Raw genomic sequence first — 17042 nt, 5'->3', positions numbered from 1 at the left:
ATTTTCATGACCACAGATTTCACAATGGATCCTTAGATATGATATCAAAAGTATGATCAACAAAAAATAAACAAATAAATAAATTGGACATCATCAAAAATAAACATGTTTTTGCTTCAAGGGACCCTATCAAGAAAATGAAAAGACAACCCACAGAATAGGAGAAAATATTTGCAAATCATATCTGATAAAGGATTTGTATCTAGAATACACAAAGAACTCTTACAACTCCATAATAAAAAGACAAATGACCCAATTTAGAAATAGACAAAGGACCTGAGTAGATATTTCTCCAAGGAAGATATACATAAACATATGAAACAATTCCCAACATCATTATTCATCAGAGAAATGTAAATCAAAACCACAAGCAGATACCACTTCACACCCACTAGTATGGCTAGAATCAAAAAGACAGATAATAACAAGGGTTGGTGAAGATGTGGAGAAATCAGAACCCTCAAAAACTGCTGGAAAGAGCAAAAAACAGTGCAGCTTCTTTGAAAAACAGTCTGACAGGTCCACAACCAATTAAACATAGAATTACCATATGATTCAGCAATTCCACTCCTAGGTATATCAAAGAGAAATGAAAACATATGTCCACACAAAAACTTGGACATAAATATTCATAGCAGCATTATTCATAATAGCCAAAAGGTAGAAACAACCCAAATGTCCATCAACTGATGAGTAGGTAAATGAAATGTGCTATATCTATACAATGGAATATTATTCAATTATAAAGAGAAAGTACTAATATGCGTCACATAGCACAACCTTGAAATATGAAAAAATCTTTGAAAACATTAAGTTCAGTGAAAGAAGTCAGTCACAAAAGACATATGTTATAAAATTTGATTTATATAAAGTGTCCAAAATAGGCAAATCTATAGAAACAGAAAGCAGTTTAGTAGTTGTTTAGGACTGGGGGTGGGGGCGCATGGCAGATAGCAGGGTAATAGCTAAAGGGTTCATGGCGGGGGGGGGGGGGCAGAGGGGGGAAGGTTGAGGAGATAAAAGGTTCTAAAATTGACTGTGGTGATGGTTGCATATATCCATGAATTTACTAAAATACATTAGGTTGTATGCTTTAAACGGGTAAATTGCATGTTATGAGTGAATTGTATCTCAATGAAGCTGTTTTAAAATGTATAGAACCCCAGGCAAATAATCACGAAATTTCAAAGAACTGGTTTCAGTCTACAAAGACAGCTGTATCTCTGTCTCTTGTATAACTGTTTACTCATGTGAAAGTGCTTCGTGGAATGTTGCCAGGTGGCATACTACTGTTCCCAGAAATTTCTAGGAACATATGAAAGGATTAGACATACATTCAACCCAGCTAGAATAAGATTGCCACTGGTCTTGCTAATGACATTGGTCTCCTACTCAGCTTACCCCTCCTAGAGGCGAGAACATCTGGAAATCTGATTTGGAGACTAGTTCTCCAGGCAAAAAAAAAGGAAATAATTAACCATAAGAACAGTTGATGGTGAGGAGGGACTGGTGTGGTGTGTTGGAGAACAGACTGGAAGTAGATTTAACGGATGTAATGTTAACCCTTCACCAGATCCACTGCTTTCTGCACTGTCCGCCGGAAAGCTTTCGTCAGCTGCACTTCTGTGCAAAGGTCTACAGGTAGAATTGGTTCCACACCATTTGTATTTCACCATATCTTATTTCTTGTCCTAGGTAAATGGTTATTTTTATCATGGTATCAAAGCTTAATTTTTCACTTTAGACAAGGTGAAAGCCTATTTTGTGGTTGACTTTGTGAATTATTATTTGTTTTCTTTCTGTCTTGCAATAGGAACGCCCACCTAAACCTGAAGTTCCCTGGCTGCTTACTCCCATGTGGTCTGCATGCTGTGACTTAGAAGAATCATTTCCAGTTTTTGCAGGACTTACATATTACATATTGTTACGTCCTATCTCCATATGCTTAGGTAATAGGACAAAAAGGATCTGTGATGGGGGTGTAAACAGGTTCATCAATCCTAACTTTAATGTCTCCTTTAACCTTTCCTGCAATATCAGTATTTTTCACTAGGAAATTGCTTCATTATTAAGAAATTCTGAATTACTTGTTTTCCCAATTTCTTCAGTTGAATGCTTGGCCCATGAATTTTCAATATTTCAGGTTTACTATTATACCCATTTTAGGGATGTGCATTTACTTCATAAGTTTATTTAACAACCATCATCGTACATAGTTATAGATTTTTGTGTGTGTGATGAGAACTTTTAAGATTTACTCTCTTAGCAACTTTCAAATATACAATATTATAAACTATAGTTACCATGCTGTACATTACATCCCCAAGACTTATGTATTTTATAACTGGAAGTTTGTACCTTTTGACTCCCTTCACCCATTTTGCTCACCCCTCCACGCCTGCCTCTGGCAACCACCAATCTGTTCTCTGTATCTATGAGCTTGTAGTTTTTCTGTTGTTTTGATTTGTTTGTTGTTTTAGATTCCACATAAAAGTGAGATCATATGGTATCTGTCTGTGTCTAGCTGCCTTATTTCACATATTAATCGCATAGTGTCCTCAAGGTCCAGCAAACTTACTTCTGTGTTTATTTTACTAATGCTTTTTTTTTTTTTATGCTTTATCTGACAGTTTCTAAGAGAGGTACATTAAGGTATACCACTGTGACTGACAATTTCTCTTTGTAATTCTGGAATTTTTCCCATTCTATTTTATGAAACTATAGTTGAGTACAAATAGGTTTAGTACTATTATATTCCTTGTTAATTGTTCCTTTTTTATTAAATAATATTTCTCTTTACTGACTAGTGCTTTTTTACTTTAAAATATATATTTTAATGTTAAATTTTTTATAGCAGGTTACTCTTAGTTAGTATTCCCCCTCTAAATACGTAATATATTCTACACTCTTCATTTTCAATTCTTTTGTGTCATCATCATGTTTTTGGTTTATCTTTAGTGAGATTTTGTTGCTTTAAGCAGGGTAACAGTCTCTCTTTTTTAACTGACAAGTTTTAATCCAAGTATATTTATTGTGGTCATTGATCTATTTCAGTGGCTTTCAACTGGGGAAGATTTTGTCCCGTAAGGGACAGCTGGCATTGTCTGAAGACTCTTTTGGTTGCCACAGCTGGGGTGGTGCTACTGACATTTAGTAGCTAGAGATCAGGGATGTGGCTAAATATCCTACAATGCTCAAAACAACCCTCCATAACAAATTACCACTTGGCCCAAAATGTCAGTAGAGGTGAAGGTAGGAATCCCTGATCTATTTGGACTTCTATCATCTTGTTTTGTGGGGATTTTTTTTTCAGGCTTTATTCTTTGCTTCATTTTTTTCCTTTTTTCTTACATTCGGATATGTTGTCCACATTCTTTTCACACATACACACACACCACTTTGAAGTTCTGTGTTCTACTTCTATTTTCAGTAATTACTCTTTTAATCTGAATACTTATTTGACTAAATATACCCAGTCAGTGTGGTGATTTAAAGTCTACATGGACCAGAATTTCTAGGATCCTAATATGCTTATTTGATGTATAAATAAACACTGGGGAAAAAAAGTTTTTCAATAACTGCATCATATAGAAATTAGGTTTCTATATTGTCAATCAGTTACACAAGACAGCTAGCAAAGAGGTGGAACACAAAAAGAAAAACATTCATAGGAGAAGCCTCGAGATGGACAGTTAGGGGCAGACCGAAAGCAAAAGAGCTAGATGGAGCCTATAAACACAGAGGCAAAGAAAGAGGGAAGACATGGAGGCTGAAAGCCAAAGTAATTCTGGGAACAACTCATCATATTTGGACAAAAGGAACTGTGTGTTATCCCAGTCAATTAGGACTAAAATTTCAGCAATTTAAAACTATGCATCCTGCTTTCATTTGTAAAATTTCAAGATATATGGAAATCCTACAGGATTGTGAAGGTTTGTACATGTGTGATAGGAGGGCTTGTGCTCTCAAAGTGAGCTTTAGATGAAGTTTAATAATTAATTCCAATGTTATTATTAACCTTCAAAAGCTTCCTATTTGCCTTAATCTTTTGTCTTTGATGGCTTCTATGTGGTTCATGTCCTGTTAGTTGAGTTGTCATTTAAATTATGGTGTCTTATCCTGTGTTACTAGCCAAAGCCCTAGTGATTATACAGTAACCTCAAGAGAAAAGAAGTCCTTTTGGAATCAATGGTTCTGCTACCCGATCCTCTGAATCATGCAGCCACCTTCAACCACAGAGCACTGTGGTGTGCTGGACCCTGTGGTCTCATGCCATGGAATTGTCTGTATTCCATATAGAAATTGGAAGAAAATTGAAGTGATAAGAGTAACATTGGATAAATTAGAATTCAAGGCAAATACAATTAAACAGGACAAAGTGGGTCATTTATATTAAAATACAACCCCCATAATGAAAGCACAATAAAATGAACCTATATGTTCCAGATAATAGCATAAGAATACATCAATCACTGCTGGAAATAGAGGAAAAAGCAGAAAAAAAATTTTTTGATTGCTTTGATTGCTATTATTAGGTCCTCAGAGGAGAATCCCAGCAGACCAGCTGGATAAAGTGGTTTTCTAGCCTGAAATGCAAGCCAACTATTTTGCCTCATGTTCGACCCAAGCACACTGTGCACCATGTACCTACAGGACTTACAGTGCTAATTCTGACTACATGTTATAACCATTGTAAGGGCTAGCTAGGATCCTAACTCTTATGTTACGTGCAAGCCCATTTCTTATAAATATTCCATGGGGGAGGGAAAGCAACGTATTCTGTTTATCAGGACAGAAAGTTGTATATATGTCAATTTAATCATATGATTTATATTGTTCAAATTATGTATGCCAGAATTTTCCATTTGTATCATCTATCACAGACTGATAACTATGTGTTACTTCCTACTGTTGCCACCCAGCAGCCTACCCGTCTGTCTCCTTGTACCTGCCCCTAAAGAAAGGAGAGTCTGTGAGATGATCCTTTCAGGGACTTTGCTTTACCTTTGTGCTTGCTCCTTATGTCTCCCTGTTTGGCAACAGAAAGATGGCTGCTCAGCCAATGACGAGTAAGATTACCCACGGGGGGTGGGGGGTGGGGGGAACAACTCAAGCCAGGCGCAGTCGAGTGGGGACCAACAGGAAAAACCACAGGGTTCACAGAGGTGGGCACAGCACCCCATCTTCCCCTGGCTAAGGAGAGCCTCTGCCTCTGTGGCTGCATTCCTTCCCAAAACCTGCAAGGAAAGAGATTCAATGATGTGCTCTCCATCTATTCATAGGCATATAGGTTTTGTCCCTTGGGGAAGTACAGACATCCTGAGACTTATGGTTCAGCTGCCTGCAGGCAAGGGTGATTGGCTGGAATCAGTTTCCTATTATGATGTATGGAATTCACAGATCTTGAGATTGACAAGCTTTATCTCCTTTTCTTCCCCACCTAACTAATAAAAGCTAATGTGTAGGCTCTATTGTGGGAGTCTAGTCCTTGAGGCTGGAGGTCCCTTGGCCCCGATTCACTTTATTCATGACTACCGTCTTTTCTTAACCCTTCGCTGCCCTCCTCACTCCCCACAACTCTCGTCACATGGCACGCGACACCTACCACAATTAAATTTTTTCTGCTTTTTCCTCTATCTCCAGCAGTGATTGATGTATTCTTATGCTATTATCTGGAACATATAGGTTCATTTTATTGTGCTTTTATTATGGGGGTTGTATTTTAATATAAATGACCTACTTTGTCCTGTTTAATTGTATTTGCCTTGAATTCTAATTTATCCAATGTTACTCTTATCACTTCAATTTTCTTTTTGCTCACATTTGATTAATGTATTTCTATGCACCCTTTGGAATTTTGTTGAATTTATTTTATGATCCAATTTAAAATTCTTCCCTCTTTAATTAGGTTGGGTAGGGGGAGATTAGTATATTTACATTTGTAGGAAAAACTGATAGTAAATGTAGAGATTTTTAAATTACCAAATATATTTATTTAATTTCAAAGTCAAAACAACCCTAATTAAAGCATGTTTTTAAATTATGTTTCCAGGATCTTTTGAGACTTATATTAACCCTCTTGAATGGGAAGGCTATCTCCAAATGGAGGAGGAAGAAGACATGACAGAGGAAAATGAGGTTACAAGCTATGATTATTGGAATGCAGAATTAAGTTCTTTCCAAAAGCTAATTCTTATTAAATGCTGTAAAGAAGAAAAGGTAAGGTATTTTTTTAAAGGACTGTGTTATAACTGTTTCTTTGTAAAGCTCACCAGCCAGATATGAGTACATTTATTTGTTTAGAAAATAACAGTGACCAGGTTTGAAAGGTGGTTCTAAGAAAGAGAGACTCTGTGTTATTAATAAAACATAGTATTTTACACACAAAAAATAGTGAAAGAAAAGGCTGGCGAGCCAGCCAGAAACCTGGTCATCCTGGTGTGCTTTGTTAGGGAACTTGTGCCCTGTGCCAGGGAGGATAGAGGTCTGCTGGAGGGCGTCAGCAGGGAACTGGTGGGCCTTTCACAGTGTGGCAGCAGTGGGAAGAAGACATCTGAAGAGAACAAAACCATAGTCACCAAGACTAGTTTGAAAGCTGTTGAAGTAGTTCATGTAAGAAAAGATGGCAGCCTGAATTAAGATAGAGGTAGTAGATTGAAGAGATGGAGGGAGGTGTGGACATGAGGGAACTGGTGTGGCTTCCAGTTTCTGCTGGGGTGCCAAAGAGGACAGTTGTATCAACAACTAAGCAAATGTGAAAGAAGAAATGTGTCAGAGAAAGATGTCCTTCAGTCTGCAGTGCCTACCAGCCAACAGAGTGGATAGCAGTCTGGAGACCCATATTACCCACATATTTGTGGGTAAGAAACTCTAAACAGTAATATATGTTACAAATGAGAGATTTAGGAATCATCAGCATTGAGTTGCAATGTAAAATCCTGGGAGTTGTTGGAATTATGGAGGAATAATGAATGATAGAACAAGAGAAGACAGGTGAGCAATGGATGGAACCCTGAGAAGCACCAACTTTTTAAAGGGCAGAAAGAATGTGGAATCCATGAGAAGAAATAGTCAGGGAGGAAAGAAGAATAATAGGAAGAAAAAAAGTGACATGGGAACTAAGTAGGTATAGAGTTTCAATACCGGAAAAGTTATCAACAGAATGAATGAAGCATTGCAGACAGTTCTAGTTTTTATATATACAGATGTAACCCCCAATTCAGTTGATAATAAAGGAGTTATGTTACCTGCTGAGAATTCAAGTGATGAGTTTCAGGAGGCACTGGAGAAAAATGGAGGTTGTTCCTATGAGAAATGACTGAGAGCAAGAACTGTGAGAGAGAACTAACTCGAGAAAGCCAACACATAGTTGAGAGATACTGATGTTACATTGTAGGATTTTCTGCCATCTCTGTAGGAACATAGAAAAAAGTTATGGGGTTGACCTGAGCTATAGATGATTGCAATAAAAAAAATAGAAGATGTAAAGTCACTCTGGAAAGAGGAAGAGATCTAAGAAAGGGCTTATAGACTGGAAGAAAAGGAAAAATCTTGAGTTTCTTTGGGAACAGATGGAGTTGGACTAGAGGTGTCGCACAGCTAGAAGGATGACCGAGTTTGTGATCAAAGTTGAGTTAAAATTTCTAATGAACAGTAAGTACCAAGTGATGACAGCGTCCTGAGGTTGGCTGTGAGGAGGGGTGACTGAGGATGAGGTGAGATGATGTGTACTGGAGTTAGAGGTCAAAGAACTGTGACCTTAGGATGTTGGGTGACTACATGGAACTTGAACCTGGGTTGTGTCACCTCAGATGGTGGCAAGATAATGCCTGGGACACAGTTGATAAATCACTGGAACAGAGTCCTTATCTTGTAGAGACATATGCTGAATTACTTAAGGGTGAGATAATATGGTACATGAGATATGGTTCAAAATAATCCTAAAGAGTGGGGGAGTGGGTGGGTGTACTGATAAAACAAGAATGGCCTTGTCTTGATAAATGTTCAAACTGCGTGAAACATTGGGTTCATTTTTCTCTAATTCTATATGTGCTCGAAATTTTCATAATAAAAAATGTTTTTATTCCTATCACATCCTTCAACACCATGCGTGTCCCAGGACAGTTCTCCAAATGTGATCAAAGCTACAAATGATAGATGCAGTTATAAGAAATTCACAGAAGATTAATTGAAAATTCTTATCCCAGCATTTGACCAAAAATCTTACTACCAAACAAAACTTGCTCTACAAATCAACACAGAGGAGTCTAGAATTTAGATTAGGTTTCAGAAGTGAAGAACTAGGTATGCATTCCAGAGGAGACATGCATTCCTGACTCAGTCAAGACCAAATAACCGTAAAGAGAAGATCAAAGCACAACAATGTTATCCCAGCTACACCTCCTCCCAATTAGACACATTCATCAAGGCACTTAAGAAAAACTTTACCTAGTATTGGTTCCAGAGAATGACTTCCTAAAGAAACTGGGGTTCTGCAGTAAAAAAAAAAATCCAAGATCTCAAGATCTTGATTCCCTGCCCAGAGAGAGAAAGAACCTTAGGAAGCCTTAGAACAAAGATGAGACCAGAGACTAGATCTCTGTGATGAGAGAGAGTTCAAGGTAACCAGCCTATTGTTTTCAGGTCTGTTCACAAGCTGAGCCTGTTTGGTGTCCAATGCTTCTACATGGTAAACTGCTCCTTTGAGAGAAAAAGGATGTTCCAATACAGGCTTGTGTGAGATACTACAATCTTGCATGAAAATTCAGCCTCCTTCAGAAATAGCATGTTTGGACTTTAAGATGAAACTCCATTTTTTAAAAACTAAATAAATCAGGTAGTAGACTCATTAGAATTGCAACAAGATATAGAATGTCTGTCATTCCAACAATTCTTTCTTTGGCATCCATATTATCAACACCTCTCAGGATAAGGTTATGAGAAATTTGAAATGGAAAGAGAAAAAAGAAATTATTGTCTAGCTCAGAGAAGAATAAAGATTGCCTGAGGGAGAATAATTCATCAGCACAGAACAAAGCTAAGAAACGTCCTGTATACCAGTGTTCGCAAATTTTGGTATGCATCAGAATCATCTGGTGGCTTGTTAAAGCAAGACTCCTGGGGCCCACCCCTCAGAATTTCTGATTCAGTAGGTCTGGACTAGGGGCTAAAAGTCTGCATTTCTAACAACTTTCCAGATGTTATGCTGCTACTGATTCTGAGGCCACACTTTATGAACGACTGCTTTAGTGATTAAACATATATGAGTGTGAGGAGAAACAGTTATTCTCAAAGCAGACAGAGGGGTGAGGACATCAGGATATGTCCTGACTTGCAGCATCATTGGTTTCCAAGTCTAAATCCATGGGGAACCCTGACCTTGACAGTTCTGCTGTTTCAGTCCAGGCTCCCTCTATCTCAGGAAGGTGGCGGTCTCTTTGAGAGCCAGGTTTTCTCTCTGTTGAAAAACCACAGTGTGTCACTACTAGCATTACCCAGAATGAAATCTTCTTACTCAGAGCAACAATTGTAAGGCTTTCCGAATTTGGGAAACACCAGTTATATGAATGTAATTTTAAGTCTCTGCTCTCAGTTCCACTGTGTGCTGATTATTTATTTAAGCAAGATTTCCCATGGAAGAAAATTCCCAATATTCTCATAGGACGGTTGGCACAACTGCTTGCTAAGAAATATCCCTGTTGGCACAGAGACTAAACAAGTGTTACTTAAAAATGTTAAAAATGCCACTTCAGCTGTCACACATATATTCTCTGGTCATGTATAGAAAAGATCCTTAAGAGTTTTTTTAACAGCTTTATTGACGTATAATTCCTATATCATACAATTCACACATTTAAAGTGTTCGTTCCAGTAGATTTTAGTACTTTTACAGAGTTGTGCAATTTTAGAACATTTTCATTACCCAAAAAAGAAACTCCACACCCAGAGCCATCAACCCCCCAATGTTCCTATAGGCACCCACTAATGTACTTTCTGTCCCTATAGATTTGCCTTTTCTGATCACTTCAAACAGAACCATACAATATGTAGTTTTTTGTATCTGTTCTTTCATTTACATATTAATTTCAAGGGTCATCCATGTTGTATCAAGTAATTATTGCTGAATAATATTCTATTGTTATGGAAATACCACATTTTTGTATCTATTCATCAGTTGATGGACATTGTGATTGTTTCTACTTTTTGGCTGTTATGAATATACTGCCATAAATATTTGTGTACAAGTATTTGTGTGGAAATATGTGTTCATTTCTCTTCGGTACATATATATCTAGGAGTAGAATTGCTGAGTCAACATTTTATATTCCCACGAGCAGGTTACAAAGTTTCCAATTTCTCCTTACCAACATTTTTTATTATCCTTACCAACAATTTTTATTATCTGTCTTTTTTATAATAGCCCTCCTAGTAGGTGTGAGGTAGTATCTCATTGTGGTTTTGATTTTCATTTTCCTGATGGCTAATGATGGCGAGCATCTTTTCTTATACCTCTTGGCTATTTATAGAATTGTCTATTCAGATCCTTTACCATTTTTTAATTGGGTTGTCTTTTTTTTTATGGAGTTGAAAGTTCTTTATATATTCTAGATACAAGTCCTTTATCAGACTTGTATGATTTGAAAGAAATGTTCTCCAATTCTATGGTTGTCTTTTCACTTTCTTGATGGTGTTTATCTGTTTCTTTTGTTGCTCGTAAGTTTGGGGCCACATCTAAGAAGACATTGCCTAATCCAAGGTCATGAAAATTTACTCTTATGTTTTTTCTAAGAGTTATAAAGTGTTATTTCTTATATTTGTATCTTTGATCCATTGTGAGTTAATTTTTTATATAGTGTTAGGTAAGGGGCCAGCTTGATTCTTTTGCACATCCAGTTGTCCCAGCACCATTTGTTGAAAAGATTATCATTTTCCCCCATTGTTTTGGCATCCTTGCCAAAAAATCAATTGTAAGAGCTTATTTATTACTTATTTATTACTTGTAAGAGCTTATTTCTGAAATGTCAAGTTTATTCCATTGATCTGTATGTCTGTCCTATGCCAGTACTTCACTATCTTGATTATTGCAGTTTTGTAGCAAGTTTTGAAATTGGCAAGTGTGACTCCTCCAATTTTGTTCTTTTTTATCAAGATTGTGTTGGCTATTCTGAGTTTTCTGAGTTTCCATATGACTTTTAGGATCAGCTTGGCAGTTTCTGAAAAGAAACCAGCCAGAATTTTGAAAGGTATCTGTAGATCAATTTGGGGAGTATTGCCAACTTAACAACATTAAGTCTTCCAATTCATTGACATGAGGTATTTTTCCATTTATTTGGGTCTTCTTTCATTTATTCCAACAATGTTTTACAGTTCTCAGAGATTAAGTTTTGCACTTCTCTTGTTAAATTTATTTCTATGTATTTTGTTCTTTCTGATGCTTTTATAAGTGAAATTGCTTTCTTAATTTCATTTTTGGTTTTCTCATTGCTACTATAAAGAAATACAATTGATTTTTCTGTATTTTTGTATCCTATAAACCTGCTGAACTTGTGTATTAGTTCTAATAGATTTTCACTTAGTTCTTTAGCATTTTCTACACCCAAAATTATATCATCTGCAAATAGACATAATTTTACTTCCCTCTTTACAATCTAGATGTCTTTTGTTTCATTTGATTAACTAACTGTCCTGGGTAAAACATCCAGTTGAGCAGAGGTGATTAGAGTAGATATACTTGCGTTGTTCCTTTTAGGAAGACTATTCAGTCTTTCATCATTAAGTATGATGTTAGCTATTGGAGTTTCATAGATATCTCTTCTATTCCTTCACTTTAAGCCTATGAGTCTTCTTAACGCTGGAATCTCTTGTAGGCAGCATATAGTTGGTTCTTATTTTTTATCCATTCAGCCACTCTATGCCTTTTTATTGGAGAATTTAATCCACTTACATATAAAGTAATTATCGCTAAGTTCTCAGCCATTATTTCTTTAAATAAGCTTTCTGCCCCCTGCTCCTACTCTTCCCCTTCTGGGACTTTAATAATAAAGATTGTTTCCGGTAATGGAATCCCATAGATCATGTAGATTTGCTTTACACTTTTTCATTTTTTTCCTTTATTTTCCTGTGATTGAATAATATTAAAGGACCTGTCTTCTACTTCTCAGATGCTTTCTTCTGCTTGATTCAGTCTGCTATAGGTACTCTCTATTGAATATTGATACTCTCTATTGATACTTTCTATTGCTATTGAAATTCAGTCTGCATTTTTCACTTCATTCATTGTGTTCCTCAGCTCAAGAATTTCTATTTGGTTCTTTTTTATCATTTTTATCTCTAGTAAACTTTTCATTTTATTCTCATAGTTTTTCCTGATTTTGTTTCATTGCCTTTCTGTGTTCCCTTGTAGCTCACTGAGCTTCCTTAAAACAAATATTTAGAGTTCTTTATCCAGAAAAGTCACAGATCTCCATTTCGTTGGGATAAGTTACTGGAAAATTATTGTGTTCCTTTGTTGATGTCATGTTTCCTTGATTTTTAATGTTCCTTGAAGTCTTGCATTGCTGTCTTCACATTTAAAGAATCAGTTACCTCCTCCAATCTTCACTGACAGGCTTTGAGAGAGATATGCCTTCTGTAAGTCCTATTAGGAATTTTGATGCTTTCTCAGACCTTTTCTAAGGATGCACTTGCTCCACACTTCTTGTTTTCTCTTGGGGGAAATTCTTAACATTGTATGCCTTATCTCAATTCTTCAAAGCAAGGCCAGGTACGGGAGCCTCTTGTTTGCTTTTCCTAAGGCAGTGCTCAATGCTCGTGTTTGTGTGCTTTCTTCCATCCCACAGAGTTGGGCCAAGTTTTTGCACGTCCTTGCTGGGAAGATCCTCAGATGATGTATCCCCAGCAGTTTGTAGGCAGGCTTCCCGGGAGTCTGAGAAGTAGTTAGTGGAAACCTCATTCATTGATATGTTCCACTCTGCCCTCTGGCTGCTGTTCTGCCAGCCACTCACCACCCTCCAGTTAGGCAGTTCACAAATCACTATTCTGGATGGGGTGAGAAAGATATGGTCCTCTCTAGCAGAGTCCTGCACAGCTGGAGAAGCCAGGAGCTCACTCAAAGGCTCTGACTTTCCCCCAAGGGAGAAATCATGTGCTAAGAAGATCAGTCTTGGCATTGAGCTGTGCCACCTTGGGACACAGGTGACACAGGTAAAATAAAACTGTTACTCTTAGCTTCTTCAGTGCATCCAATCTTGAAATTTTCTTGCCCTAATCATATGCTTGAACTTCTCTGCTAGACTCCCAGGCTTCCACAAAGGAACTCTTATTCATAAGTGACAGTCAAATAGTGTTCTTTGGGGGAAAGATGGCAGACATCTCCCCTACTGCCATTTTGATTTCAAGAGTTTTTAAGTCACTGTTTGGATCACCTAAAAGAAGACATAGAAAAACTACATAAATCATTGAAGACTAATACTAAATTTGAGGAAGAAAATTTACCTTGATGTGTTTTTACTGTTTTGATCAGCTGAAAGAAGACAGAAAAATTAAATAAATTATGGAAGACTAAACTGAATTTAAGCAAGAAAATTTACCTTGATGAATTTTTTGCTGGTAACACTACTACCAAAATGTACAATTGTTATTACTAATTTTAAATTTGAGTACTATATTTCCCAAAACCCGTTTAATGAATTATCCCTATCCATTGACCATTTGCAAGGGGGAAAAGGAACAAAAACCAATGACACTTCTTTATTCCATTTAACAATCTGCTGATTTCTTCTTTAGGGCTCAAGAACCTGAACATGCACTGGGGTAGATGGTGGTGATGGTTTCACAACACTATGAATGTACTCAATACCAGTGAACTATATACTTAAAAATGGTTAAGATGATAAATTTTGTTATGTATATTTTACCACAGTTTTTTTAAAGTTCTTGAGTATGATGAAAAGAAGTGTAAGCACAAGTGTTCTATTATAACACACAATTTGTCAACCACCCATAATCTTTATTCTTCATCTCATACACTATAGCTTAAATGAGGTTTGGTCACTAATAAAGAAAGAGCAGGGGTCATTATTTCCCAAATATTTAAGCTTATCTTCATCACAATGAAAGCACAAAACCACCCCTTCCTCTGGGCAGGGAATTTCAAAATATAGTCTCTGAATAGTGAATTTGTGCACTATCAGCATATAAATACCTTCAAAAAGGTATTGATCTGAATTCAGGAATTCCCTGTGGGAATGCCCAAAGGATTCTGATAGGGAGGATGACCTAAAAATGTTCTGAGGGCCTCAGCCACAGACTGTGTAAAGGATCAAACAGCAGACAACGAAAAGAGTTCTAAGCAAAACATAATGGAGCTTCATATATCAGAATTGAGAAACTCAATTTATGAAGAAGAGAGTGAGAACAGCTCTTAGAAAAGGACTTAGTGATAAAGAAGGAGGAGACTACAAATTCTGTGATCCTACAACCAGACATGGGATTTGCAGAGAGTGATACGAGAAATGCCTGACTCTCTAGATCATAGATATGTGAGAAATCTGAAGCATTTCCACAGTAAATTCTTGCCATTATTGCCATGAAGATCTTGATGACAATAAACAGCAAAATTCCAAAAGGATCACAGAGAGAAGTTGATCAGTTCCAACCATGTAACATGGAAGGAACTTAAGGAGCAGGTCAGTGCATACTGTCTAGGAATCTACTAGAGCATGGTACAGGGGAGCACAAAAAGACCCTGAAGTAACTCCAAAGTTAAGACCATTGCAGGATAATAAGACTTCCTTGGATGGAATGGGATCTGATAAGCACTCTGAAAGTGAGGATATTTTAGATACAGAGTGGACAGAAGCTATAGCTGAGGAACTGATAAGAAATGCCGAGGCGCGTAATCTGTGCTCCTACCAGCTCAGCAGCATTGTCAGCCATAAGGGAGCACCCCCTATTCAGGCTGTTACATCAGTGATGGGTTCAAAATCAAAAAGCAAGCTTGGTTGGGGTGGCCGGTTAGCTCAGTTCGTTAGAGCATGGTGCTGATAACACCAAGGTTGCAGGTTCAATCCCCACATGGGCCACTGTGATCTGCACCCTTCTTAAAAAAAAAAAAGAAAGAAAGAAAGTTTGGTTCACTTATACTGACTAGAATAACTAGAATCCAAGAAGCCACTGTGCTGAATGAATGAGACAGGAATTGTTACATTATCTTTTATATGGACAAGATCCTTAATGCACTATTGGAAACAGCAGAGAATTCCTAGAATGCATATGGTGAGACACACATTCATGGGCTGATATGCATACATACTCACTTCTATTGTATTGCTCTTCCTCCACCTGAGAAGCATAATACACATCACTGGAGAGACAAACACCACTAACCCAAATCAAAAGGCAGGAAACTGCATGCTAATTCTACAGGAAACCTTGGTTCTATAGCTTTACCTCATATGTCTCCTTTCTGTATTCTATGTACTTACCCATGTTCTTGGATATACGTATTTCTGGGTATATATTAAGTAGACTAGCGCCTAACCAAGGGTGTGTTTTGTGCAAATTTATTTTCTGCATATTTGAAATGTTTCCTAAAGAAAATCTGTTCATACACATGAGAAATTGCACATGTAACCAATAGTTTGTGATCTTGGATTAACAGAGCCATTGGAAACCTAGATCTCTATATAATATTAATACCACATTGTCCTGTTTACAAGAGAAATATTTCTCCAAATTTTTTCATTCAAAAGCATTTCATAAGTGTGTTACCACTTTTATATTTACGTAATGATAGCCCCAAGAAATAAACTATTGGTGCTTTGATTGTTGTCATTTATTGTAGACTCTATGAGCACTTTCTGTCAAAGTAAAAAGCAAATAAATAGCTTGATTTTCAATGATTTTCATATCATTGAAAATATTTTAAATAAAGAAATTTATGACGGAATTATACTTAGTCACACAGTGACACAGCTAGGACAGAGCTTCAAATCCCCTCTGCCCTATTGCAGGGCCTTCCCTTCTGGACCACGCCACCTTTATAACTAGGACCACAATGTATCCTCACTTAAGTGGACAAGCCTGTGAACATCTTTTCCCAGGTTGGTCTCAGTGGGGTGCCATCCAAGGCCATGGCCCTGAATCAGGTTGGGATGCCCCCTCCTTCAACAATGACAAAAACATGGTAAGGCTTATTAGGACAGGGTGCTGTCAACATCTAATGGAGGGCTACTTACAGTCGTGAAGGTTGTGCACTGCACAACCTTTAAGGCAGCCATTCACATTGTAGATATTGTAGGTTAGATTTGTGTCTTTGCCATGACAGCTTCCAGGCACAAGTATCTTGAAAAGGGGCATCATTTTCTATCTCACACAAAGGCGCCATATGGGCTACAGAGGGATAAGGTCTGCAAGAGCAGGAATGGAGGGAGTTGGCTAGGGCAGAATCAGTGATGGGAGCACATGGGTGTAGAAAATTGCCAGGCAGGGATGTCATCATCAAGGCTGAGGCTGGTTCCCAAGCGAGGTCCGAAGCGGCCGATGATGAGTAAGTGGGAGATAAAGATGAGGAGACAACCTGTGGAGTCAGTTCTTCTGTGAAGTTGGCTTGTGAAGGGAAGCTAAAAAATGAAAGAGTAGCTGGGAGGAGAGCTGCAATCAAGGGAAGGCTCTCAGTTTGGTTTTCAGAATAGAAGACAGTAGAGCCTAATTGTACGACGATACGAAGATCATGGAGAGTCAGATCAATAACGCCAAAAGAGACAATGACAGAACTAAAAGTAAAGTCCACAAAAAGGCAAGAGGGAAGGGGCAAAAGGAGGCAAGGATAGGGAAACAGCAGGTTTATAGATAAATGCAAGGCTACGGGACTTTCCTCTCATCCCGTAGTTCACGTCCTCATTGAAGTCACGAGAACCATGACTGGCAGCAGTTAGGTGGTGTACAAATCCACCAAATTGCTCTACAGGAAGAAATATACCTAATCAAGAGAGAATGAGTTCAAAGGACAGGTCACCAACCTCTGAGAAGTTGGAGGGGAG

The 17042-nt window shown here is 37.6% G+C and overlaps 1 protein-coding gene across 1 annotated transcript in view; it reads left to right on the top strand.

Annotated features, from left to right (window-relative positions):
• The window catches only part of DNAH6 (dynein axonemal heavy chain 6), a 249296-nt gene that overhangs the window by 192743 nt on the left and 39511 nt on the right, over positions 1-17042 (top strand). Inside the window, exons 63-64 of the mRNA XM_033125611.1 lie at positions 1814-1949; positions 6053-6219. Of these exons, the coding sequence (XP_032981502.1) occupies positions 1814-1949; positions 6053-6219 (303 nt within the window). The remainder of the gene's footprint in view (positions 1-1813; positions 1950-6052; positions 6220-17042) is intronic.

The sequence above is a fragment of the Rhinolophus ferrumequinum genome, chromosome 13, assembly GCF_004115265.2.
Source record: "Rhinolophus ferrumequinum isolate MPI-CBG mRhiFer1 chromosome 13, mRhiFer1_v1.p, whole genome shotgun sequence".
Taxonomy (NCBI): Eukaryota; Metazoa; Chordata; class Mammalia; order Chiroptera; family Rhinolophidae; genus Rhinolophus; species Rhinolophus ferrumequinum.
This window is presented reverse-complemented; position numbering and strand designations above follow the sequence as displayed.